Raw genomic sequence first — 25,810 nt, 5'->3', positions numbered from 1 at the left:
AATTATTGAGCCATGCATGAGTCCAGAATTACTGTTATGCTACAACGTTGAGGGTAACAGCAATGGCAGTGATTTACCTTCTGTTCTGGCGATGACGGGGTTGATTTCCATCTTGGACCAGGCCCAAGAGCAACAGAAGAACTAATAGCAGCAGGTTCCTGGTGGAAGGATACGTGTAAGCATTAAAAATGTGAGTTTCATCCTTATATAGCTCCCAATCTGCCAACTCAGGTGTGGAGGTTTGACCACCACAGTTGCATCAGCGGGACTGCACATCGTGATTGGCTCAGCGGTAAAAGGGGCTGTCATCCCGCCGTCAGCTGCTTTTTCTTAGGGTGCCATTGACGCGGGTGACGTTTCTTGGCAGTGACGGCAGGCTGTCAGTGTCCTTTTGCCTATGTACCAGCTGACATCGAAATAGGGTGGGTGAACCATCACAGGGGGAGGTGGGTTTCTAGTTGAAAAATCAACAGCGGGACGTTAACATCAACATCTAAATCGGGCCCTTAGTCTAACGGCATATTTACTGCAAAGCACTTTGACCAACCTTGAAAAGGTTTTCTGCCAGACCGCGAAACTGAGATTTAACCCTGCTCTAACTTAAAGCTAACTTTGATGGATGGTTTTGCTCCCCTCAATTTGAATAGTTTTGTATAAGTAAGCATGGACTCTAATAATCACGTTTTGTTCTTGTGTGACATTAAAATGGAACTGCAAAAAATACCTGTGTTTAAAAAATGTGGAATTAGGGCTTGTAAACTTCTCTGTGTATAACTATTAATTGTAAGTTATCCATATGTTTGCTTTGGGATGAGAACAATTAACAGTATGGGCTGCAATGTGAATTATACCATGCTGATTATAAGGGCTCTGGAGTATAGAGAAATCAGTCTCCTTGTAAATAAGTGTTTATATTTATTTAAGATTATCCATGGCAAATCATTTACAATGTACTCTTGTTAGTGTAATATATGTGTGAACAAAATAATGTCTAATAATTTATGAACAGCATGTCAATAACATGGTAAATAATATATGGATTTGATTTTTTAAAATAAATTGTAATTGTATTGACTGCAATGCAGGAGGAGCAAACTACAACAAGCTGGTGGTAGTCACCCCATTATGCCCTGAGGCACCCTATCTAGGACAGCTCTTTTAAATACCTCTCTCTCTCACACACACAAACATTTTGTCATCTTATCTACAAATACAGTAGTGAACAAATCATTTACATTACCTCCTGCCTTACCTTCTCAACATTTAACTTTTACATCAATAACTCCTACTTTGATGACTTCAAACACCTCCATTTGCCCCTTACGAAAATCATTGAGGTAATCAATACTAGTTCTATCTTCCTCGTTTAGTCTCTGTTCCTCAGTTAGTCACACGGCTCATGTATTCATATTCACCCACAACCTTGAGAACATCCTGGATCTCACCCTCTGATACTCCAATTTCTGCTTTTCTATAGTATCTACCATACACTGGACCAACAATACAATATTACCAGTTCACATTTTGCCTCTTATCCCCACATAAAGTCTTGCCCAAAACCATCGTTAATCACCTCTACATCAGTCAAAAACTTCTGTATCCAAAATCTTCAACACATTCTACTCAAACAATCCCAAAATTCAACAATGTGCAGATGCTGCCCGTTGGCTAACATTCACTCTGCAGACCTTCATTGACTTATTTGTATAGCAAGGGTTTATGACAGCCACAGCAGCTGAGTCTCCACCCTCGGAAACTAAGCAGTATCATTGACTCTACATGAGAGAAAGGGAAATGCAGGTTTGATGGAACAGGCCATCTGCCCGTTTACTGCAGTTGTCCAGATCCACCAAACTTTAAATGATCCCTTAGCTTCCTGAAAATCCTCAATGGAACCTCATATAGAGCAAAGAAATAATGTATATCCTCTATTACAAAAGCCCCCACCCACCCACAACATCACTCTATCCCCACCTGAACATCATCAACTGCTAGCTCTGCACCAGCATATTCGTAATTTCTCCTAAAACTGGCAAAATAAGTGCCTTACTTAAAAAACTTGTCGACTGTGCCAATATCACCATCTACTGCCTCATCACCTACATACCCTTCCTGTGCAAAGTTGTGGGAAGAGTACTGGCCATTCAAATGCAGAATAAATCACCCAGCACAAATTGTTTTAGGGAAAACTATCCAAGTTTCCACCCATTTTGCAGCATGATATCACAACACACTTGGCTGTTGAAGCAAAGAAGTTCTGCATTTTGGTCCTCCTAGATTTCTTAGCGGTCTTCACCTCCAGTGATCACTAAATGTTTCTGAGGTCCCTTTCCATCAGCATGGATATCACTGAACCAGAACTCCATCTGGAGCCTGTCCTTTCTAGTCAACATTATAAATCAATACCGAAATCATCTGCGGCGTACCCCAGGGTTCGTCCCTCAACCCGACCCTCTTCAACGTCTACAACACTCGCTAACACCGCCTGATCCCACAACCTCAACATCATCTCATACACCAACGACACCCAGCTGATCCTCTCCCTCACCAAGGACTCCGCCAAGACCAACCTCCACGAAGGAATGAAGGCCATCGCCAAATGGATGAAAAACAGTGGCCTCAAACTCAATTCCAACAAGACAGAAGTCCTCATTTTCAGCTCCACACCCTCCACATGGGATGACTCCTGGTGGCCTACCTCTCTCGGAGCCCCTCCAACTCCCACCGATCACGCACACAACCTAGGATTCATCTTGGATTCCTCATTATATGTGACGCAGCAAGTCAATGCGATCCCCTTCTCCTGCCTCAACACCCTCCGCATGCTCCAAAAGATCTACAATGGATCCCCACCGAAACCAGAAGAACAGTCACCCAAGCCCTCGTAAGCAGCAAACTGGACTACAGCAATGCCCTCTATGCAGGAACCACGGCCAAACTCCAGAAGAGGCTGCAATGCATCTGGAACGCCTACACACACCTCATCCTGGACATCTCTCACCACTGCCACATCACAGGCCATCTGAGAGACCTGCACTGGCTTGCAATCAACAAGAGAATCACCTTCAAACTCCTCACCCATGCTCACAAAGGACTGCACAACACCAGATGAGAATAACTCAACTGACGGCTCTCCTTCTACACCCCGACCTGGCATCTCCGCTCCGCCAACCTCACCTTCGCAACCGTCCCACGGGTTCGTAGAACTACAACCGACGGCAGATCATTCTCACACCTCGCCGCCAAGACGTGGAACACTCTTCCCACCCACCTGTGTCAGACCAAAGACCTCCTTACCTTCAGGAAACCTCTCAAGACCTGGCTGTTTGAGCAGCAGCAGCACCCCTCCTCCCTCCCACCTCAGCGCCTTGAGACCCTCATGGGTGAGTAGTGCGCTTTACAAATTTCTGATTGATTGATTGATTGATACTAATCCCCATCATTACCAACCCCCTCCAGACTCCATACTAGCCCATCATCAGCATTTGATGTACCCCAACTACAATGAGGCAGGAAACTTCTCTAGCCATGGGAATAAGTGGTCTACCTTTTAATACGACCAAAATTGAAAGCACCCACCCTCCCCAAATAAAATACTGGTAATACTCAGCTTTTAACATGCAATTGGCTAAATCCCTCCTTCTCTCCCAAACAGTGATAAGTCATCACTAATAACCACATCAGTGGCACAATACTGTGCCCAAATATGCAAATTGAATCCTCTTTTATGGAGCAAGTGATGAAAGAAGTTGAGACAATGTGATGCCAAAAAGCATCCGCTAAATGATCACTTCCAAGCAATACCTTCCACTCCATGGTGCAAGCTTTCATCATATCCCATATTGACAGAGTTAGAACTCAGGGTACTAGCCTACTACACTCCATGCTCCTCTTGCCTCTACCACCTTTGAAGACCCTTCTCCATGCAGCTGCCAAACATTGCAAGCAATAGATGTGCAAACACATCAGCCCCATTCTCAAAGATCTTGCTAGACCTCTTTCCTAACATGTATCACTTTGCCCCCTTCAGACGGTGTTAGACCTGGCATCCTGAGGGTGGTCTTTCCCCATACTTTTTTGCTTTTCACCTCCTGTTTTTAGCTGTATGTTTTGGCTGGCTATAGGTCTATGAGCACTTTACCACTGTTAACCAGTGCTAAAGTGCATGTTCTTCTCCCCTAAACATGGTAACATTGATGTATCCACAAATGGCATATTTAATGCACTTGTAAGTCCCTTGAAACAGTGGTATACCATATACCCAGGGCCTGTAAATTAAATGCTGCTAGTGGGCCTGCAGCACTGATTGGTCCACCCACTTAAGTAACCCTGAAACATGTCTTAGGCCTGCAATTGCAGGGTCTGTGTGTTCAGTTTCACTGCCACTTCGACTTGGTATTTAAAACCTCTTGCCAAGTCTTAAACTCCCCTTTTCCTAATTATATGTCACCTCTAAGGTAGACCCTAGGTAGCCCATAGGGTAGGGTGTCATGTACGTAAAAGGCAGGACAGGTACTTTTAAGATTGATATGCCTTCATAATGAAACACTCCCAAAGTTGTTTCTCATTACTGTGAGACCTACTCCTCTCATTTCCTTGATATAGTTTTAAGCTGTAATTCCTGATCAGAAAGCAGTAGTTGCGTCATATTTCATATCATTGAAAATATAGTGGTAGAGTTAAAGGTAGTGGTAAAGTTGGATCTATTACTGCTAATTTAGAAATGCCACTTTCACAAAATGGGCTTTTCTTCCCCCTCACTGCCCTTTGTGCCTGACAGCCTGCCTCAATTGCACATCTGGCCTGGGCTGGGTGACAGCTACATTTGTGCATTTCCCTCAGACACCCACAACACCGGATACTCAACTGCAGCTGCAAGCATCTGCATATTGATAGGTCTTCCTGAGTAGGAGGTTGGGAACAGCTCACACTTACACTTCAAAGTGAAGTGGCTTGACCCCACAAAAATGGCTGATTACCCCACACTGATACTCTGTATCCAGGGTTGAGCTGAAAGGGGGACTTGTGCACTATCCAGACATCCTTTAAAGTCATCCCACCATCAAAGGGACATTTGGGTATAAGTACTGGGTCTCTTACCCACTGAAATCAGATCACTACTGGACTTGGGAACTCTGCTGAAGTTAGGACTGCTGTGCTGTAAGGATTGCCACTCTGCCTGGACTGACTGTTCGAGGACACTGCATCTCTGCATTGCTGAGCTGCCCTGCTGCCTGCTGACCTCTGCCCTACTGAGGACAAGGACAGGGCAATCCTGCTGAAACAGGGTGTCTTCAAGGGGCTGCTGGCTTGCCCCTTGTTCTTTTGCAGTCTCAGGGACATCAAAGACCACTTGCAACTCTCCTGGTGCTGCTGGACACTGCCATCTGTGAGTCCTACCCTGCCTGAGGTGCCCCCTCTAGTCGTGGAAATCGGAAATTAGTTTTGCAGGTACAAGCTCTAAAAAGTGGTGCATCGCCCTGAGCCCAGCAGAAAAATTGATGCATTGTACCTCCGCTGGCGACACAGCGGCTGCCCAAAGACAGTGGAGTCACAGCCTGCATGGCCCAACGACAATGCTCTGGGTGACCCAACGACAATGCATCGCATTCACTTTCCCATACACTGCCAAAGTGGCAGTGCCCCAAATATGGCAGGAAACACAAGGCATCGTGCCCTCGTCGATGATGCTTTTCTCCTCCAAAAGTGCTGTTTCGCCGGACCCTACGTGGGCTCTGTAGCTGGCTTATTCTCCATTGTGGTCAGCCTGGATTTTGAATTTGTATCGGTCCCTCTGGACCTCAAGTAACCTTTTGACCGCTACTGACTTCTAAGCACTGTTTTCACATTTAATATTTAAAAATCCATTGCTCGATTTCTACTGGGTTTTTGTTGTTTTGGTCTTGTTTTCTTCATATGAATATTCTCTATTTTTCTAAACCTGTGAGGAGTCTTTTTGTGCTGTTTTCATTGAGTTACTGTATTTTAACGCATCACACATTGCTTCTTACGTTAAGCTTGACTGCTCTGTGCAAAGTTACCAGTGGGTGAGCACAGGTTAAGTTAGGGAGTGTATCTGGCTTACCCTGACTAGGTTTGAGGTCCCTATTTGGACCGGGTGCATACCTCTGCCAACTAGAGACCCAAATTCTAACAGACAGCAATCCATACCAGATTGTTGAACAATCTGCAATACGTTGTGTGCAATGTTATGTATGAAATGTAGAGTGTGTAGTACATCAATTTTGATCCAGCTTGTAACATGAAATGTGTGAAATGAGCTGTCACAAGACACAAGAAAGAGTTATGGTGCACATCACTTGTATTTTCCCCCGACCCCAAATACACACCTGGTTTTCAGAGGTCCTCCATTTGGTGCTGGGCTCCTGGGTTTGTGGAGCAGAGGCAAGCTCCTGATCAGCAGCATCCTCAGCATCCTCAAAACTCTGCAATTTACCAGAAGCGTTAGTGCAAAATCGAACTCAGGTCCGGAACATTTGGAAATACACCCCTCATTGTTTTACCCTCTGTCGATAAAAGGGTCTCTGGGCTATAAGATCACAAGAGAGAGACAGGTGCGGAGGAGTAAGGGTTAATCCTCTAAGAGGAGGACAAAGCTTGGTGGAAAGAGGAGGAAAGGCAGTGTGAGTAAAGTCCCTTGGGACAAGAAGAATAAAGATGCCTCTCAGGGGCATAGCAAGAAGGAACATGACACCTCTGGTGCAAAGGTGGGCAGACAGGAGAACGAGGTTTTGCGAGCCCTTCCAGGAGATTAAATGATTTTGATGGGAAGGAAGAAGGGCAGCAAAATCTTATGGGACAAGAAGGAGAACATGATGCAAGAAGGAAGGGGAGGAGAAGGTCTGAATACCAAGGTGAAAGCAGGATGGCATCTCAGTCAAGGACCAAAAGGAAGGGGCTGAAGGACAAGGAGTCAGCAAAGAGGCCTCTCCAGGGTGAAGTGGAGGAAAAGGTGAATGAAAGGAAAGAGTATGAGGGACAGTGGCTTCTGTGGAGAATGGGGTGGACAGAATGAAAGCATGGAGGAAAGTTGAAAGCTTCTTGGGGGGGACGAGGCATTTGGCCCCCTTATTCACTCCTATCAGGCACCTAGGAAAACTCCTTTAGTGCTTAATCAAACCTACATTCGACCGAACACCCAGTAAGACATTTCATATAAACACTGAGCTTCTGGACCTTTCAATTTCTCCCAAAAATAATTTCCCTATGACCCTTATCAGTTTGAGACATAAAATGTAGTCACACCAGCATCTGTTACCACATCCCGGAAGACATTTTCCATGAATACTGGCTTTCTTAGATCCACACCACCTTTGAAACCGCCTCCAGGTGTACATTATTCAGTCATGATCTTTAGCTTCAGATGCTTAGACATATGTGAAATTTCAGACATTTACAATCCCACTTCACTTCCAGAAGGACATATCTCATAATCAATTTCCCCTTGGTAACCTGCTCACTCTATAAATTGTGCTCACCTCCAGGGAGATGTTCACCACTCCTGTTGGCCTTCGCTTCTCTCTCAACTTCCGTTTCTCTATTTGTGTCCTGGTCTTTCTCTGGCCGCTCCCTCTCTTTTCCTTGCCATGTGAGGCCTGGCTTTCATTCCTCACATTGTCCATCTCTCCAGAGAAGAGGCCTACCCGGTTGGGCTCAGCCACTACATTGCCCCGGTGCCCTGGATCCAACACCTTTTGCAGTGTCTCCGACTGAGCCTGGACTGGTGTCTGATGACACTTGGGGCTCACTGGGCTCTTAGTTTCCTTGGGGCTGTAGGGACCAGGAGAGTGCACCTCACCTGCACCCGAGCATGAGGAAGAGGAAGACTTGAGCCTCATTCGCTCCCTTTTAGCTTTCCACTCCTCCAGGAATGGCACCTGGTCAGACGTGGAGGATCTGGTGTCCCTGGATGACATGCTTCACCTGTGGGCCAGTTGATGAGGATTCCACACTCATGCAGCGTCTGCAGGCAGCAAAGAAAGAGAGCTGTACTGCGGAAGGCTCTCAGACAGGTAGGGAAAGGAAAAACGGAGGTGGAGAAACAGAGCAGGGGAAAAAGGGAGGATGATAAAAACAGCTGAGGAGAGAAGTCGATAAAAAGCAGCAGGGTTACTGGGGTGACATAAACGAGGAAAGAAACAACAGAGTAGAGAAAATTGAAAGAAGAAAAAGGAATAGAAGAGTTGGTGTACAAAACTAATATTATTTATCAGCTATGTTAGGGTTCACACACACAGTGAATTAAGTTGAAGTGTATAGACTTATTTAACACAATATAAATTATTAAAGCACTGGCAGTGTGGAGGCTAAGAAAGGAGGGATCCACTGAAGGTAGGAAAAACAGACTAGAATTTCATAGAGGGCCATGTGCTGTGTTCAGTAGTAATGCTTGCAGAGCTTGACTGAGCTCACCACCTGCTGGGTGCATTTTTAGCTTTTTCTGTGGCATTTCAGAGAGTTTGCTGCCTGTGCTGATGGTTGATTAGACTGCATAGTGTACTATCTGCCATAAAGTGCTTCAACACATCATCAGGGATAGTAAGCACTATACAATTCAATTAACAATAAACAATATAATACAGCACAAACATTTAGGGGGTCATTCTGACCCTGGCGGTCCATGACCGCCAGGGCCACGGACGACGGAAGCACCGCCAACAGGCTGGCGGTGTTTCCCTGCCCATTCCGACCGCGGCGGTAAAGCCGCGGTCGGAAAACCGGGTCCGGCGGTTTCCCGCCGGATTTCCCCCGGCTGGGCGAATCCTCCATGGCGGCGCTGCAAGCAGCGCCGCCATGGGGATTCTGACCCCCTTTCCGCCAGCCTGTTTCTGGTGGTTTTTACCACCAGGAACAGGCTGGCGGGAATGGGTGTCCTGGGGCCCCTGGGGGCCCCTGCACTGCCCATGCCACTGGCATGGGCAGTGCAGGGGCCCCCTAACAGGGCCCCAGTATGCTTTTCACTGTCTGCCTAGCAGACAGTGAAAAGCGTGACAGGTGCAACTGCACCCGTCGCACACCTGCAACACCGCCGGCTCCATTCGGAGCCGGCTTCTGTGTTGCAGGGCTCTTTCCCGCTGGCCCAGCGGGCACTATATTGGCTAGCGCCCGCCGGCCCAACGGGAAAGTCAGAATGGCCCCAGAGGTCTTTCGACCGCGGATCGGCCATTTGGCGGTTCTCGCCAGGTGGGCGCCGACCGCCGCCCGCCGGGGTTGGAATGACCCCCTTAGTGTGCCTGCAATAGACATCCATTTGACTGAAAGTGCATTTTAAAATGAGCATTGTCTGACACATACTATGAATAAACCTGCCACCACTTATTTTAAAGCAGAAGTTCATTATTACAAAATTCTGCAGTGTTATATGACATAAGAACTGCACCAGATATTTGCCAAAGTGCACGCCAAACACAAGCTACACTTTACATGTGCAGAGCTTAAACTACATTTATATTTTGGAAAGCAAAGTCCCTAGGTCTAAAAATGATGAAATGTTGAACCATGGGAAGTAAGTATAATCTGCAACTCCACTGAAAAACCCATGATTAAATATAAGAATTGTTCTGTGGATTTCTATAAATTGTGTTTGTAAATATCTGGTCTTATTCAACAGAATTTAACTGACAAATTACACTTGCTTACTTGACACATGAACACAGCATCCATGGCTATTACTGGACACCATTTTGCTGGCCTGGGGCCCATATGATGCCATAATTATAACTTGCGCCTTCGTCATGCACTGCTAATTACCCCACAAATTACAGCACTCATTACATCTTTGATAACATCTTTGCTAATATCAATGTAACATTACAGTAAATGTTTTGAGGAAAAAACTGTGCATGGCGAGGGCGCGAGTTGCGATAACTAACTGTAACAGTTAGATTTTGTATATTTAAAATGTGAGCCTAACTATAACAACTTTGCAACCTTTGCTGTTTTAAGTATCTATCTATCTATTTATCTATATATATATATCTATATATACATATACATATATATATATATATATATTTTTTATATATATATATATATATATATATATATATATATATATATATATATATATATATATATATATATATATATATATATATATATACAGTTGCTAGTAGGTAGTTATAGTTAAGAGCTACTTTCCATAGGAAAAGCGTTTTTTGTTTTGCCATTAACGTTAAGGTGTTTGATGAATCTTCACGAGATTTTCAAAACTAGTTTGCCACTCACTTCAGCTGTGGTTTTGAAGGTTTTGGGGTGAATCATAAAGCGGGGGCGAGAAAAAGGGGGCATCCGAAAACACGTTTTCTTCATGCAATTTCTCATAAGGATTTTGAACATAACTACAGCCCAAACTGTTGGACCAAATTTGGTAGAAAGCAAGCTTTTGGTCTCAAAAGTGCCCTTTCTGTGATTTGGTGTAAATCTGTTCAGTAGTTTTTGAGATATTAAAGAAAAAACTAAATTCTATATCTAGTGACACAGATCCTCCGTGGATCTGAAATTCCCTGTGCTGATATCTGATTGGCTGCCCGCATTCTAACCAGGAAGTGTGAGCAGCCATTTTGGGACTCATACTCAGCTGAGTCCCCAAACTAAAGTTCAAAATAAAGAAAAGGGGACAGGGTAGGAATACCCTGACACACTTGGTCTAGTGCTGGGGTCCCCGCCCGGGCCAAACAAACATCTTATTTCAATTTTTCCTTTGAAACCATGATGGGTCCGCGAATCCTAGAATTCGTTTTATTTATTTTTTTGAAGTGCAGTTTCATACGTTTGCTTTTCTTTCAGCACCCTGGTGGGCCAGGTTCCGGGGGCATACTTTAATGTAAAAAAAAAAAAGGGGGGGGGAGATGCACCATTCCAGTGTTGGAAAGTGGATTATTGGTAATGGGATGTAAGCACCTACACTTAGCAACAGGCCACAAACCCCCACTAGGTCCAGTCAAGGTCTCAATAAATTAATCCTGGCTCAACCCTTGGTATCTTGGCAATGAGCAGTTAGGCTTAACTTAGGAGACCGGTGTGTGAAACATTTAATATCAACAAAACAGTAAATAAGTAAAACACAAAACACAATAAAAATCCAAATTCATAAAAATCGATTATATTTTTATCTTTAAAATGACATAAAAATGATAAAAGTCCAATAAAGGGAACCAGAGAAATGGATTTTCAAAGATTAAGGGGGTCATTATGACCCCAGTGGTCGGTGATAATGTGGCGGTAGTACTGCCAACAGGCTGGCAGTACATGTCGTCACATTATGACATTGGCGGATTGGCTGCAGCCACACCGTCAACATACCACTCCGACTGCCAAAGCAGTAGCAGCCGCCAGGCCAGAGATAACAATCTCCAGCCCGGCGGCTGCTATTGTGATGCCGGCGGCATTGTGACCCTGCCTACCGCCATGGTTTTCGTGGCGTTCGTAATGCCACGAAAACCATGGCGATAGGCCCTACAAGTGACAGAGAACTCCTTCCCTGTCACTGGTAGGAGGCTCACCCACCCCCCCCAAACACTCCCCAGATGAACCCCACCACCCCTCCATCCACGCTTCCCCCCTTCCGTTCCCACACCCTCCCATTCACGCACACGGGGAGACACGCACCACGCATACACACACACTCACTCACACATGCATACACGCATTAATTCACGCATGCATCCATTCATTCTGACACACTTTCACACTGACACACAAACACGCATTCACATTTCCATTCATACACGCATTCTCACACATGCATACACATACACATACAACACTACACACACATTCGCATTCACGCACACACTCACACATTCATGCACACAACCCCACACACAATACCCCCATCCCCTGTCGGAAACCCGACTTACCTTTATCCAGGGGGTCTTCCAACAGGGGACGGGACAGGGCGCTGCTACCGCAAGCAGCACCTGTCAGCAGAACACTGACAGAATACGGCTGGCAGCGGTCTACTAGCGTGGCGCTGCTGGTTGCAGCGCCACTTTAACACCATCTGCCAGTAGAGCCACAGCCACATTTCTGCCCTTCTTGTGGCGGAAATCCGGCTGTGGTCATAATCTGGCGGACAGATGATGGCCGCGGTGAAGGTCTTTTGCCGGCCGTTGCCATGGCAGTAGGCGGCATTTACCGCCAATCTTATAATGAGGGCCTAAACATTTTTTAGCGCTTTGAAATCAAAAATCAGGACATCTAGTCGCACTCGACCCGGGCAAAGTCAAAATTTGAGGCCGACTGCGATGGAGCCCTGCTTGGCTGCACTGAGCGGGAGACCTTGGTTAAAGTCTTACCTTAACACTTAGGGGGTCATTATGACCCCAGCGGTCAGTGTTAATGTGGCAGAAGTACCGCCAACAGGCTGGCGATACATACTGCCACATTATGACCTTAGCGGGTTGGCTTCCACACCGACCGCCATGGCGGTAGCAGCCGCCGGGCTGAAGATAACAATCTGAAACCCGGCAGCTGCTACTGTCCTGCCGGCGGCATTATGACCATGCCTACCGCCATGGTTGTTGTGGCATTTGGAATACCACGAAAACCATGGCGGTAGGCCCTACCAGTGACAGGGAATTGCTTTCCTGTCACTGGTAGGAGACCCACCCCCAAACGCTCCCCATACTAACCCCCATGCACTCTTGCACTCTCCCCCCTTTTAATCCTCCCCCCATACATGCACACTCGCTGGCATACACCACGCTTTCACACACTCACTCACACAGGCATACATGCATTCATACAAGCATGCATCCATTCATTCACGCACACATCCGTACACACATCCAAACTTACATGCAGACACGCATTCACATTTTGCATTCATACATGCAGTCTCACACATGCACACACATGCAAGCAACACTACACACTCATGCGCATGCACGCACATACTCACACATACATGCACACACACACCCACACACAACACCCCTCACCCTCCTCCCCTGTCGGAAACCCGACTTACCTGAATCCAGGGGGTCTTCCGGCAGGGGACAGGACGGGGCGCTGCTACCGCCAGCAGCACCCCCCAGCGAACCCTGCCAGGCCGTATTATTTTTCATACTACGTCTGGCGGAGGTCTACTGGCGTGGTGTTGCTGGTGGTAGCAGCGCCACCTTAACACCGTCTGCCAGCATGACTACAGACAGATTTCCACCCTTCTTGTGGTGGAAATCTGGCTGTGGTCATTTTATGGTGGACGATGTGAGCCGTGGCGACGGTCTTTTGGCAGCCGCTGCTGCAGCGGTAGGCAGTTTTTACCACCAATGACTTAACGAGGGCCTAAGTCATTTTTTTGAAGATTTTTCCTCACCCGGGAAAAAGTTACAAGTTGAGGCCGACCTCGCTGAAGCCCTCTTCAGATACATGTTGCAGGAGGTTTCAGTCCAGGTTCCTACGTTCGGACTTAGAAACTTTTTCAGGACGGAAATCTTCGTCTGGGACCAAGTCGACTTAGATGGAGCCCTCCTCTGATACACTGCGCTGGAAGCTTCGGTCATACTTTTACCTACGAACTTAGAAACTTTTTGGAGCTTTACTTCCCCCGACATCGGTTGACCTTCCATAGCAAGCTGATTTTGATGCAATGTCATCAGATTGCCTTTCCACAAGCCCCCGGTTAAATCCTGGAAGTCTGGGGCTCCGGAGCTTTTCAGCGGGACGAACCTGCAAGTCAGGCCAGCTTGACTCACGACATCGGGTCGGTCCACTTATGGAGCTTTTTTCTTAAGTTGCTCCAAACTTCTGGATCTTCTTCCAAAAGTAATTTTAAGGTCCTTTAGGTGTCCACAACTCACCCCAAGGTTCGAGAAGCTCAGAGTTGCTCTTGGGGGTTAGGACTCAAACTCCCAGAATGCACCTGGTTCAAATCCTTAAATGACCACTGGTCACTGTTCACTGGTCATCTGGTCTATTTTTGCAAGGCTTGATGCAGAGGGCTATGGTCAGCTCTTATCTCCCTGTAGCTTACAGGGAGTCCCTTCTTGGAGTAGTAGAAGCCAGGCAAAGTCCTTTTTGTTGGTGAAGCCCAAAGTGTGCAGCTGGTGCAGTCCTCCTCACTGCTGTGTCCAGGTGAAGGCCAGGGGTCCAGCGGGGCAGTCCTTCTTCTTCTTGTCTTTTTCCAGTAGGGAGCTGAAGTGTGGTGCAGCTCCGCCACATTTATCCTTGCTACTGGCATGGAAAGCAGGGGGTGCTCCTGTCCAATCACATGCAGACCACCATCCTCTTCAGTGAGGACGTCCTGGGAAGTGTGGCAAAAATCAATCCCAGGGAGCAACATTCCTCCAAAATCCAAGATGGCAAAAATTTATTCTTAGAGTTTAGATGTGGCTGAGTCCACCCACTGTTGTAGCTAAGGTTTCCTTAACACACCCCTTTCCAGCCCTCTCCTATTCTAATCAGGGGGTACCTGGTTGTCTGGGGCCACAGGAAATGGGGGAAGTCCTGTTGCTGTCCCAAATGCCCTTCCCTCCTTTGAAGTCCAGTTTGGCTGCTCTACTCTCATCCTATTCTACCATCTGCTGAAGCAGCTCTACTTCCACTAGATGCTTCCTTTGTTTCAGCCCAGGCCACTTCACACATCATTAAGGCAGTCTGGCCCAGGCTGCCAGAGGCTGACAAATGAGAGAATGGCACTGCAGGGCGGAAACTGATAACTTTTAGAAAGAATTTTTAAACATTTTCCAAGTAATATTTATATTAAATTCAACAGTGGCAAGTTGTTGAATTTTAGCTACACTGCATCCACACCTGGGGATACCTTAGGGGTGACTTATGTGTAAAAATAAGGTAGCTCAGGACCTTGGAAGTACTTTTAATTCCAAAGTAAAATTTGAGGTTAACTTTAACTTAAAAGAAGCCAGCAAGGCAGGCCTGCTTTTAAAATAGCACTGGGCACCACAGCAGTGCACATATGGGCGTAGTATCTATGCTGGGGTCACTAAACCTACATTCCCATACCATATTCTAGGAACTTACATTTAGGTTCGTACAGCCAATTATAATTAGCCTAATTTGCATATTCATTTTAATCAGAGCACAGGCCTTGGGATTGTTTAGCAGGGACCCGTTCACCATCAGAATCAGAAAAACACCAGTATAAGTGAAAAATGGGGGCAAAAAGTTAGGAGTCTTCTGCAATCAGCCCAGTTTTCCCACAGGCACTGATAATATAAACACATAACCAGACTACTATTTAGGATGGATTTAAACCAGCAACAAGAGGTTACGCACACATCACTCCAGAATGTTCATTAACCACTTGAGTAACTGAGCAACGTTAACAAACTTGCATTATTTACCTCACTTTAGCATCATAGTGATAGCCCTAATAAAAGACATTATTATATGCTGCAGATTCCTTGTTAAAATAGAGTCAGCAATCTACTGCATCAAACACTGATGACAGATCGAGTAAAATAAAAGCCCCACGGATACTGTCAGTGCAATGGCACAGTTCATGCAGTACTGGCACTACTACCACGTGCGTACTATAACCAAGGCAAATCTACTTTAAAGGGATATAGGAGAGCATTAACCTCTACATTCTCTGCTAACTGGTGGAACAGTGCTGTTCGACATGGGGAAGCAGAGAGAGATTGGATGACAGCAAGATTGTCAGAATCCAGCAAAGGTTTTTTCAATAGAGGTCACACATCCTTACTTAACACTTCAGGTTTATATAGAGAGGCACTGAGAATGGCCATAATCTGAGACTGTTCTACTAGTAAAATACTTTTATGCAATCTTAGTAATATCTACCAAGGATCCTGATGGTTTGCTACAGAGGATTAGCAAAGAGAAATCCTCCAAATTAAGAAAAGGAATACAATAACTTAGAATATTTCTGTGCCTAGGATGGTCTCTGAGTTCTCCAATGGAAGAAAAAAAACGCGCTAGTCATGTTTGAAGCATTACAGATGTTATAAAAATAGAAAGTTGTATCAGCTTCTTTAATTCCATGTTTATAGCCACAGTTAAGTGTCTGCCATTTCATTTTTGATGAAGGATTATAACTGACAGTGAAAGCGTTCTAAATTTCGATATGACCATCTCATTTGTAAAAGGGAAGTGAAAAACCAACAACACAAGGTACAAACCTGTTTTGAGGACTTCTGCTTCAGAGGGGCAATTTGGGGGAAGTTGTACTAATCTTGGCACTGTAATTGTCCAGAAGGTGTTGAGGATCTGACTCCGGTGATGAGTTCATCAACACCCATGTAAGATGCTAAAGATTCAACCAAAACATTCTTCCAGTTTCTGTGCTTCAGAATAGGCACTGGCCAAGCCTTTAACTTGACAGTCTATGAGGAGTATATGAAAAAGGAACGAACAGTGGTGTGACCAATGGACAGAGAAAGATTTATATATCTTCCGCTGAAAAGTGTTTGAACAAATATTCGTAGTGTGTGGGGGAAGGTATACTCATAGACTGCTGAAAAGAGACTTTTTGTTTTTTGTTCAAATTTTGCATGAGACACGAGCACAGGGTTACGGAAATGCAAGTTGAACCCACCTTTAACAATGTAGAAGCTAGGTCCGACTTAACCTGAAAAAGTGCTGAGGCTAACAGATTGTAAGCCAGTCCCCTCGGAGTGTAAACCCTGCTCCTCTACTCCTTACCTCCCTGGAAGGTCTAAAGGCTAACCAGAAAGGTTAAAGGCTGCCTGATCAGTGAGGCCAACAGAACACATTCAAGTGCAGTAGTAGAATAGGAATCCAATTTAGTGCCAATTCAGCCATATTTTTTTAATCAGAAAAAACACCATTATAATTAGGGAGTATCAAGTAATTCAGGATGACATTGCCGTTGTCCTTGATCCAAGTCTCCCTAAAACAAGCAATATCCAAATTGTGCTAGTAGACCAAATCTTGTACCACTAAGCGATTCTTAACATCTGAGCTAAGTTAATTAAAAATCAAGTCATATGAATATAGAAGGAGGATTTTCAATATGAAAGTCCCCCGATTTTAAAATCTCAATCCCTGTGTCCAAAACATATTGGGGTGAAAAAAGATTGAGCAGGGAGTCGCAACTGAGACAAATCGGTGACGTATCACAGGAAGCAATATCAAACTGGCAGTATGGCTGGGCGCTGAGTGAAAGTGGCGGAGAATGGCGTGCCTCTGGCACACCTCTGGCCTGCCACTGGAGCACCCACTGCACAGCCAGTTTGCTTGCTTCTTTAATACCCTTTCCCCAGCTTACGCATGAGGCTCTGAGACAACTAATGCAGCAATACATGACGGAAAGCTGACTAGAGAAACAAGCATTGGCAAAGCCAAAAGGTCTCGCCTATGCAAGAGATATTGGCTTACCAATGTGCTTTAGCCATGTTGCACAACAGAGTGGCTGCTGTGCAGCATGGCTGAATAAAAACAATGCTATAGGGCGAGCAGTGCTGGCCTTGTCACTGAACTTTTTTCTTAAGTTTCAGCAATGCTGCATTGCTGCAGTGGTACAAAATGAGTCATCAATACCTTAACAAAGTCAATAGCTTTTGCCTAGGTTAGACCAATTGACTTTGCCAATGTGTGTGTGTTTGTGTGCATATATATATTTTTATATATATATATATATATATAAATAATGCTTTAAATCGCGTGAAGGTCTGTATCCAACATGGCAGGCTGCAACAGGGTGACGAACCCTATAAATCATCCAAAATACTTATTTTTAAGAAGTATTTTGGATGATATATATATATATATATATATATATAAAATTAAAACAAAATCAAAACTGGATATCCGTGATCAAGAACTTAGTGAACGAAATGCGTCAGTGGGTGGGGGCAGTGGTGGGAGCACTCGTGTTTAGCTGAATAAAAATATAGCTGAGAACTGGTTCCTGGAGTGCAACGCTTTTAATTTTGCTTTAAATATATTAGAGGCTTGGCTACAACTCCCGCATTGGCAACAGCAGCAAGATTGTGAAGGCTACAACGTGGTCTTTTGTTGTGAAATATACAGAGATATATATATATATGTATGAACTTTCATATTTATATATTCACTTAAAAAAACAAAGGTTACAGGGATGTCATAGTTAGGCTCACATTTTAAACGTACAAAACCATATAAATTCACCTGTTATTTTCAGAGTTATCTCAAGTAGCTATAACTCGTGCTTTAAGGTAACAATAACTCACGCCTTCTCAAGTACAGTTTTTTCTTCAAAAGTTTTACTGCAAATGTTACATTAATATTAGCAATGATGTTATCAAAGATGTCACGAGTGCTGTAATCTGTGGGGTAATTAGCAGTGCATGGCGAGGGGGCGAGTGATAGTACTTTAGGGCACAAGTTATAGTCACTTGAGATAACTCAGTATAACAGGTGAATTTCTATGCTTTGCTACATTTAAAATGAGTCTAACTATAACTTCCCTTTAACCTTTGTTTTTTCAGTGAATTTCAATTTTTTTTTTAAACATAAAGTAATTTTAATTACTATACGTCAATTCAACCACCAAAGGCCCTGCGTGGCCCTGTAGCTAACCAAACCCTATAACCACCCAAACCCCTGCCTTTGGCCATGTGTGGCAGGGCTTGGTCACAGGGCTTGCAGCCACCCCCCAATAACCACACCAACCCCGTGCCTTGCACAGCCTTAGGCTGTGTGCGGCAGGTGTTGGCCGCAGAACCTGGCCTGTGACCAGGCCCTATGGTGAACCTGATTTAAGCGCCAAACTCTGCACCATGAACGGCCAAAGGGGTTTGTAGTTTAAAGGGAGAAACATTATTTACATATATTGGTGGGACAGAAGGCCCCTTCTGGGCCCCAGGGATCACCACCTCCTCAGGGCTACATAATAGAAAATCTTAGAGTGTAGGGCCACATAGACTACCCAACTGTCCTGGGGACCACCACCTCCCTGGGACAACAGTAAAAAAAAATATCGGGTGCCGCATGCCCCCTCCGGGCCCCAGGGACCACCAACTCCCCATGTCCCTGGGACCACAACCTTCCCAGGACAACATTTAAAAGATATTTGGGTGGGGCTACGCGTACCACCCCCCCCCACGAGCCCTGGGGACCACCACCTCCCCAGGGCTACATTTTATAATTATGTGGGGAGAGGACCCCCCAGGCCCGGGACCACCACCTCCTCATGGTTACTATGGAAAATATTTATAAGGAGGGGCATAAGGACCCTTGGGCTCCGGGGCCACCACCTCCCGGGACCAAATACATTTTCCACAAGGGAGGGGACGATATTGCCACCTTCCCTAGGCCAATTGTGGCCACAGGGACCCCATTCCCAGCTGGCTCCTGACTAAATAGCAGCCCCCCGCTTGCAGGAGCAATGTTTTCATCTGTTTCCCTGCACGCATATTTGCATGCGGGGAAACAGATGAAAACTCAGCTTTCTGCAAGCTCCTGCTTGCAGAAAGCAGAGTTATGTTATGTTTGCTTTTGCTGAGTGGGAGCTGTCCCCAGTCCCCAGGGCCATCCATGGCTCCATGTGGGGGGGGGGGGCACGCGCCCCCCTCAATTGTTAGAATTTAGCCCCAGGGAGGAGTTGGTCCCTGGGGCTAGGGATCAGCGATGGACACCCCTGCTTTACTTTCATTAAAGTCCTGGGAAGGTGGTGATCCCAGGGGACCAATGGGGTCCTCCCCTACTATTTTTAAACCATTTGGTCCCGGGGAGGTGGTGGTCCCCAGGGTGTGGGGAGGCCACACGGCCCCCACATATAATAGAAACTTAGGCCCTCATTATGAACTCGGCGGTAATCACCGCTGACCGCCGTGGAGACAGTGAACATAAGACCATCAGTGGCGGTGGACTGCACACTGCCGAATAATGATGCCAAAAAGTTAAACCTCCAAAAATCCTGCAACCTCCACCCACCGCCAGGGCATACAACAGCGGAAAGGCAGTACACTCCACCCCGCCACCACCATGCAGACAAACCCTCCCCCCCACCAAATAATGATGATTTTACCCTTTGTTGTTTTCAGTGAATTTTTATTGTTTATTTATTTTTACTAAATTGTATCTCTATCAAATCTAGAGATTATTTAGAATAATTCTAAAGGTAATTTATAGTACAAAGTGTGATACTATTAAATTTTGATATTTAATGGGGTTTTTTAAGTTGCCAAATCCTTTTTTAAATAAATATAGCTTAAATATGTTTTAAAGTTTAAAATGACAAATGTTCTCAATGTATAATATCTAATCATTTTGTAAAATGAATAAAAAAAATGTATTTGTTTTTGTGAACCACGGATCCTCCGAAGGTCTGAAAAGTAAGACTAGAGTACTTCTGATCACGTGTTCTGAACAAATCTGTGAATTCGTCTTAGTCAAAAATGTTTAAAATTATTTTAAATATAGATTCCACAATAATCTCATTGATGACATCACTGTGAACACACATATATAAATATATATATATGTATGTATATATATATATACACATATACATATATATATTTATATATATGCCACCCTCTATCTGTTTTTCAACAGAGTTACTTATTTTATGTGCTTCGCAAATCCACGGATCTATGGACTGGATCCACAAGTTCACTCAATGACACACCTAAATCTTGTCTTTTGATTGGATACATTAGGACTCCATCCATCAATATGTGAATACCACACCCCAAATCAGTAGATTGTCCATTCACCACTGTGGAGACAGGATCAAGTACCAGTGGTGATCTGCTTTTTTCTTCACTTTTGTGTATTACAATTGAAAATGGCTGCAGCTTCATCTTCTGTGCAGGAAGTACATCCAAAACCTGTGTGGATGATGAATACAATAAACCACATCCAAAAAAAGAGAGTGATGTTTGAAAGTATTTTACAATACCTTTAGGGGAAAAGAAGGTCACTGCTAAGTATCTGCAATGCAATATTTATGGCAAGCAGTTATCCAGAGGAACTGTGAAAAAGTATTCCCATGGAACCAGTTCTAATGTGGATACACTTAAAAACTATTCACGAAAGGGTCTACACCTGGATGATGCTGGAGAAGACAGGTGCAGCAGGACCATCTACTTCTATAGCACCATTGGGAGAACTATCATCATCTGCAGTAGTTCGTTTTCCAGCTGTCTGCCAAGAGTTAAGTGAGATGGTTACTCACTGTGAAATGCCCAATGCCCCTTGCTCTAAAGGTGTCTTCTGTGGCTGCATTCTTTGACACAGTGAAGAATCATCATTGTTAGGTTTTTTTTTGTTGTTTTTGTTTGCTTCCAGTTACCACTTAATGTTTTCTGAACACAGAAGCCAGTTGCTTCTTTCTAGTTCCCTTACTCCATATTTTTAATACCATGTTCCTTTTTGTTGCAAAAAAATATATATTAGAATATCCTTCTAGAAAATACAAACAGCTCTTTTTAGAACAATTCCATCTGATCAAACAAAAAAGCTCCATCTGCTCAAAGAGCTAACAGTGTTTTACATTTCTGTACATAGGTCTGTTTAAGTGTTTGTGAGCTTTTATATGTGTATATGTGATACATCCCATATAAGTGGAATTAAAATAGGACATGTGACTACTTTAATATTTACCAAGGGTAAATGAACCTCTAAAGTATTATAGAAGACAGTAGCAAATGTTTTGCAATGGCATCTGTATGTCTTAAATGGAAAGGGATGTGCACGTGACTAAATGTATGTGTTAGTGAGTGTGTCAGTGGATATATGTTGCATGAGTACTTCTGGAGGTCTAAGTGTCTCCCTGGGTCTCTGGTAAGCCTGTCAGTGGATGTATCAGAGTGTACCTGGGTGTATTACTACTCATATCAGATGTGTCAGTATCTGTACTGGTGTGTGCATGTGTGTGTCAGTGTCTGCATCGATGTGTGTCTAGGTGAGTTAGTAGCTGCATTAGTGTTTGGTTGGGTGTGCCAGTGTTTGGTTGGGTGTGTCAGTGTCTACATACACTTGCGCCTCAGTGTGTTAGTAACTGCATTACTGTTTGGTTTGGTGTGTCAGTGTCTGCATTTGTATGTACCTGGGTGTGTCAGTGTATGCATTGATGTGTGTGCCTGGGTGTGTTAGCAGGTGCATTAGTGCTTGGTTGGGTGTGTCACTGTCTGCAGTGACGTGTGCCTTGGAGTGCCATTGTCTGTATTGGTGTGTGCAGAGGTTTGTCAGTGACTATATCGGCATATGCCTGTATGTGTTGGTAGCTGCAAGAGTCTTTCTTTGGGCATGTCAGTGTCTGTATCATTGTGTGCCTGGGTGTGTCGGTGTATACATTATTGTTTAGCTGGATGTCTCAAAGTCTGCATCGGTGTGTGCCTGGGTATGTAAGTGTCTGTAGTGATGTGTGCAGGGGTATGTCAATGTCTGTATCAGTGTCTGTCTGGTTGTGTCATAGGTTGTATAAGTGTGTGACTGGGTGTGTCAGTGGGTGTATGAGTGTGTGCCTGGGTGTGTCAGTGTCTGTATCAGTATGTGCCTACGTATATCACTAGTTGTATCAGTGTGTGCTTGGGTGTGTCAGTGTCTGTATTGTTATGTGCATAGGTGTGTCAGTGTGTGCCTGAGTGAGTTAGTAGCTGCATTACTGTTTGGCTGCGTGTGCAAGTGTCTGTATCAGTGTTTGGTTGAGTGTGTCAGGTGTCTGCATCAGTGTGTGCCTAGGTGGGCTAGTTTCTGCATTGACATGTGCCTGGGTGTGTTAGTAGGTGCATTAGAGTTTGGTTGGGTGTGCCAGTGTGTGTAGCAGTGTGTGCCTGGGTGTATTAGTAGGTGCATAAGTGTTTGGTTGGGGGATCAGTGTCTATATTCATATGTGCCTGGGTGTTTCAGTGTGTGTCTAGGTAAATTACTAGCTGCAATAGTGGTTAGTTGGGTGTGCCAGTATCTGCATCAGTGTGTGGCTAGATGTGTTGTTGTATGCATTGGGGTGTGCCTAGGTATGTTACTGGCTTCATTAATGTTTGGTTGGGTGTGTCAGTGGGTGTATTAGTGTTTGGTTGGACATGTCAGCGCCTGCAATAATGTGTGCCTGGGTGTGTCAGTGTGTGAATCAGTGCATGCATGGGTGTGTCAGTGATTGTAACGGTGTGTGCCTAGGTGTGTTAGTAGGTGCCTTGTGAATGTAACTTTGTTGAACACAGAAATAACAACGTAGTAAATTACATTACTCCAATACATGGTGCCATTTAGCTGTATGAAAAGAAAAAAACATAAATATAAGTTAGCATTATGTTTTATAAAGTTACACAATAAAGTTTTAATATCTGCAATGCATAAGTTCATAATCTGAACAAAACAGTGGACATTTCTTATGCTTTCATACTATCTTACATTAAATGTAAGCATTTAATTTTCCCTTTTTTACTGTTCTCAGGGTTTTATACTAATACATCATAAATGCTGTAACTTATAAATAATCATCCTTGCACAGTGGGGAAAAAACAATCATAGATTGTATAAAAAAACAGAACTAAACAGTATGTCACTGTAAATAAGCAGCACTATGCATTGCACTAAGAACAATTATTTAATTGATTGTTTATCTATACTCATTCATCTATTCTAAAGAAACATATGCTAAAAAATAACCCCTTCATTATTAAAACTGCTAAAGTACCAACAATAGATTTAAAAGACAGTGGGTGTAAAAAGCCTTATAAAGACATCACCCATTGTATGCCGTATGATGTCATCAATACTGATAATGCATGAAGTACAATTACACTATTTCACTCTTGCAATTGTAATCCTCCTTAAGACTTTGGTTCAAGCAAGAAAAGAAAACAATTTGGTAGCTTTTAAGGTAGCCTTTGTTTGAATTTGACATTGCTGCCATTTGATTATGTTCATCTTCTTTTACTTTTGAATTACACACTGTAGTATCCAGATGTAACAGTAATTCCTTCATGAAATATGGCAGTCATAGTAGTATATGTATTTTCAGAAAAATATATTTGTCCTTTTTTAAAGGTTGTTATCTATTTACTCCCATCGGCTCTGGATCATTGCAGTATTAACTGCACACCAGCATATAGAAAACCTTATAAAGACATCACCCCTGGTAGGCCGTTTTATGTCATAAATACAGAGAATGTATCCACTACAACTAAATTATTTCACTTATTGGCATTTTAATCCTTCTTAAAACTTTGGTTCCAAAAAGAAATTATATGAATTTGGTAACTCAAAAGGCAATCTTTGTTTGAAGTTGAGGTTGCTATCATTACATTCTGTCCACCCAGGGTTACTTCTTACATAGACAGTGTGGTGTCCAGATGTAACAGTGAGTCCTTCATGAAATCTGATATCCACAGTAGTATATGTTTTTCCATAAATAGATATTTGTCCTGCTTTAAAATGTGTAATCTCTGTTTCCAATTTATTGTCATTGGCTCTGCAGCATTGCAGTATTAAAATAACACATTTGCCACTTTTTTTCTATACAGAATTCAAATTGGTTGCCTTAATGTAAGAGTTTACTTCTCTCAAAAACTCAAGTAAGTTATCCCATGCATTGCTTGCAAAGGCTGAACAGATTATATCAGACTGGTCTCATAAATATTTAAATGTCAAAGTTCCTCTGGAATTTGAATCAACTCTATTGTGTTATACATTGCTGTGGCAGACATTTTTGTCCTCTAATTTGTCATAGCAATACTTACATATGATTTGTTGTGTTGAAAAATCAAAGCATTCCTCCACAAATAAATACACAGCAAAATCTAGCCACTTATCTCTGTTTTCTTCTTCAGTTTTTGAGAACAGATCAACATTTTGAGTTTGCCTTTTGTAGTGAGTGTGTCGACAACAAATATGAACACAGTTGAGTTTCTCAGTAAAATCTGCACTAAACTTTGCAATTTATTGTGCAAAGTTATCAGTACTAAAATCTGTGTTCTGTTCCTCTGCACCTGGACATACCACCTCCTCACTTATTCTGCATTCCTCCTCAGAAGCAAAGAAACATAACTGAATATCTTCACTTTTTTTTACCTTTGATAGTATATCATACAAAGGGGATTTATTCATTTCTCCTAAACTCAACACTGGACTCTTTACAAAGTAAAGTCTTCTAACTAGATTTCACATTTTAGAATGATGAACAGTCAACATTCAAAAATGCTGAAAGGTGCTTCTGCACAGTTTCTTAGACAGACTAGTGACTGTCCATGTAAGTTAGTATATTTCCTAATTTTACATGGATCTAATTCTTGCAACACAGAAAATGTCTTAATATATCAATTGATTGCTCCTGAAGACTACAAATACTGTTACAGTCACATTTATATACAGAGGCATGTCTAGGCCTTCCTTGTACTGCTTCAACTATCTTTTCAGCTACATTTCTAGGAACGTCTCCCCTTTTGACATGGGACCATATTTTATCTCATAAGAATGACCACTTGAATCAACTGCATGCACTAATGTGTTCTTTTGTATGTAGTTTTCTTCAATAAAGAAAAGCTCTGTACTAGACATGTGCTTCCATTCACCTTAAAAAAATTGGCAAAAGTTAGTTTTGTTAATAAGCCTGTTTTGGGGTTTTCTCTTCATTCACAATACTGTTTTAACTGGTGTGCTCATTTAGTATCAAGATAAATAGGCTCCTCTTCACAGCAGATGTTTTATAAACTACACTCTTAATATGTTGTTTTTGCTTTAGTGCTGCACTTCTCCTCTTAAACTGCTTCGTGTCTCTTACCAAAGTTTTAATCCTTTCTAATACTTATGTTAGAAAAGCCCTATTTAGTAGTGTTTGTGCACAGATCGATTGTAGCACCCAGCGCAGCCACCCCCCTCCGTGTAAATTTCTGGAGAATGCATGGATCCACAC

The 25,810-nt window shown here is 43.6% G+C and overlaps 1 protein-coding gene across 4 annotated transcripts in view; it reads right to left on the bottom strand.

Annotated features, from left to right (window-relative positions):
• Nucleotides 1-25,810, bottom strand: part of LOC138284476 (PRKC apoptosis WT1 regulator protein-like) — a 317,310-nt gene that overhangs the window by 183,822 nt on the left and 107,678 nt on the right. For 3 of the 4 annotated variants that reach the window (XM_069223277.1, XM_069223278.1, XM_069223276.1), the window contains 3 exons: nucleotides 7,500-7,984; nucleotides 6,351-6,446; nucleotides 78-158 (listed from right to left, as the gene is read on the bottom strand). In XM_069223277.1, the coding sequence (XP_069079378.1) occupies nucleotides 78-158; nucleotides 6,351-6,446; nucleotides 7,500-7,937 (615 nt within the window). In that variant the 5' untranslated portion in view covers nucleotides 7,938-7,984. The remainder of the gene's footprint in view (nucleotides 1-77; nucleotides 159-6,350; nucleotides 6,447-7,499; nucleotides 7,985-25,810) is intronic. The other variant, XM_069223279.1, reaches the window with a different exon arrangement.

Source organism: Pleurodeles waltl, chromosome 3_1 (genome assembly GCF_031143425.1).
Source record: "Pleurodeles waltl isolate 20211129_DDA chromosome 3_1, aPleWal1.hap1.20221129, whole genome shotgun sequence".
Taxonomy (NCBI): domain Eukaryota; kingdom Metazoa; phylum Chordata; class Amphibia; order Caudata; family Salamandridae; genus Pleurodeles; species Pleurodeles waltl.
Note: the sequence above shows the minus strand (reverse complement) of the source record. Positions and strands in the feature narration are given on the sequence as shown.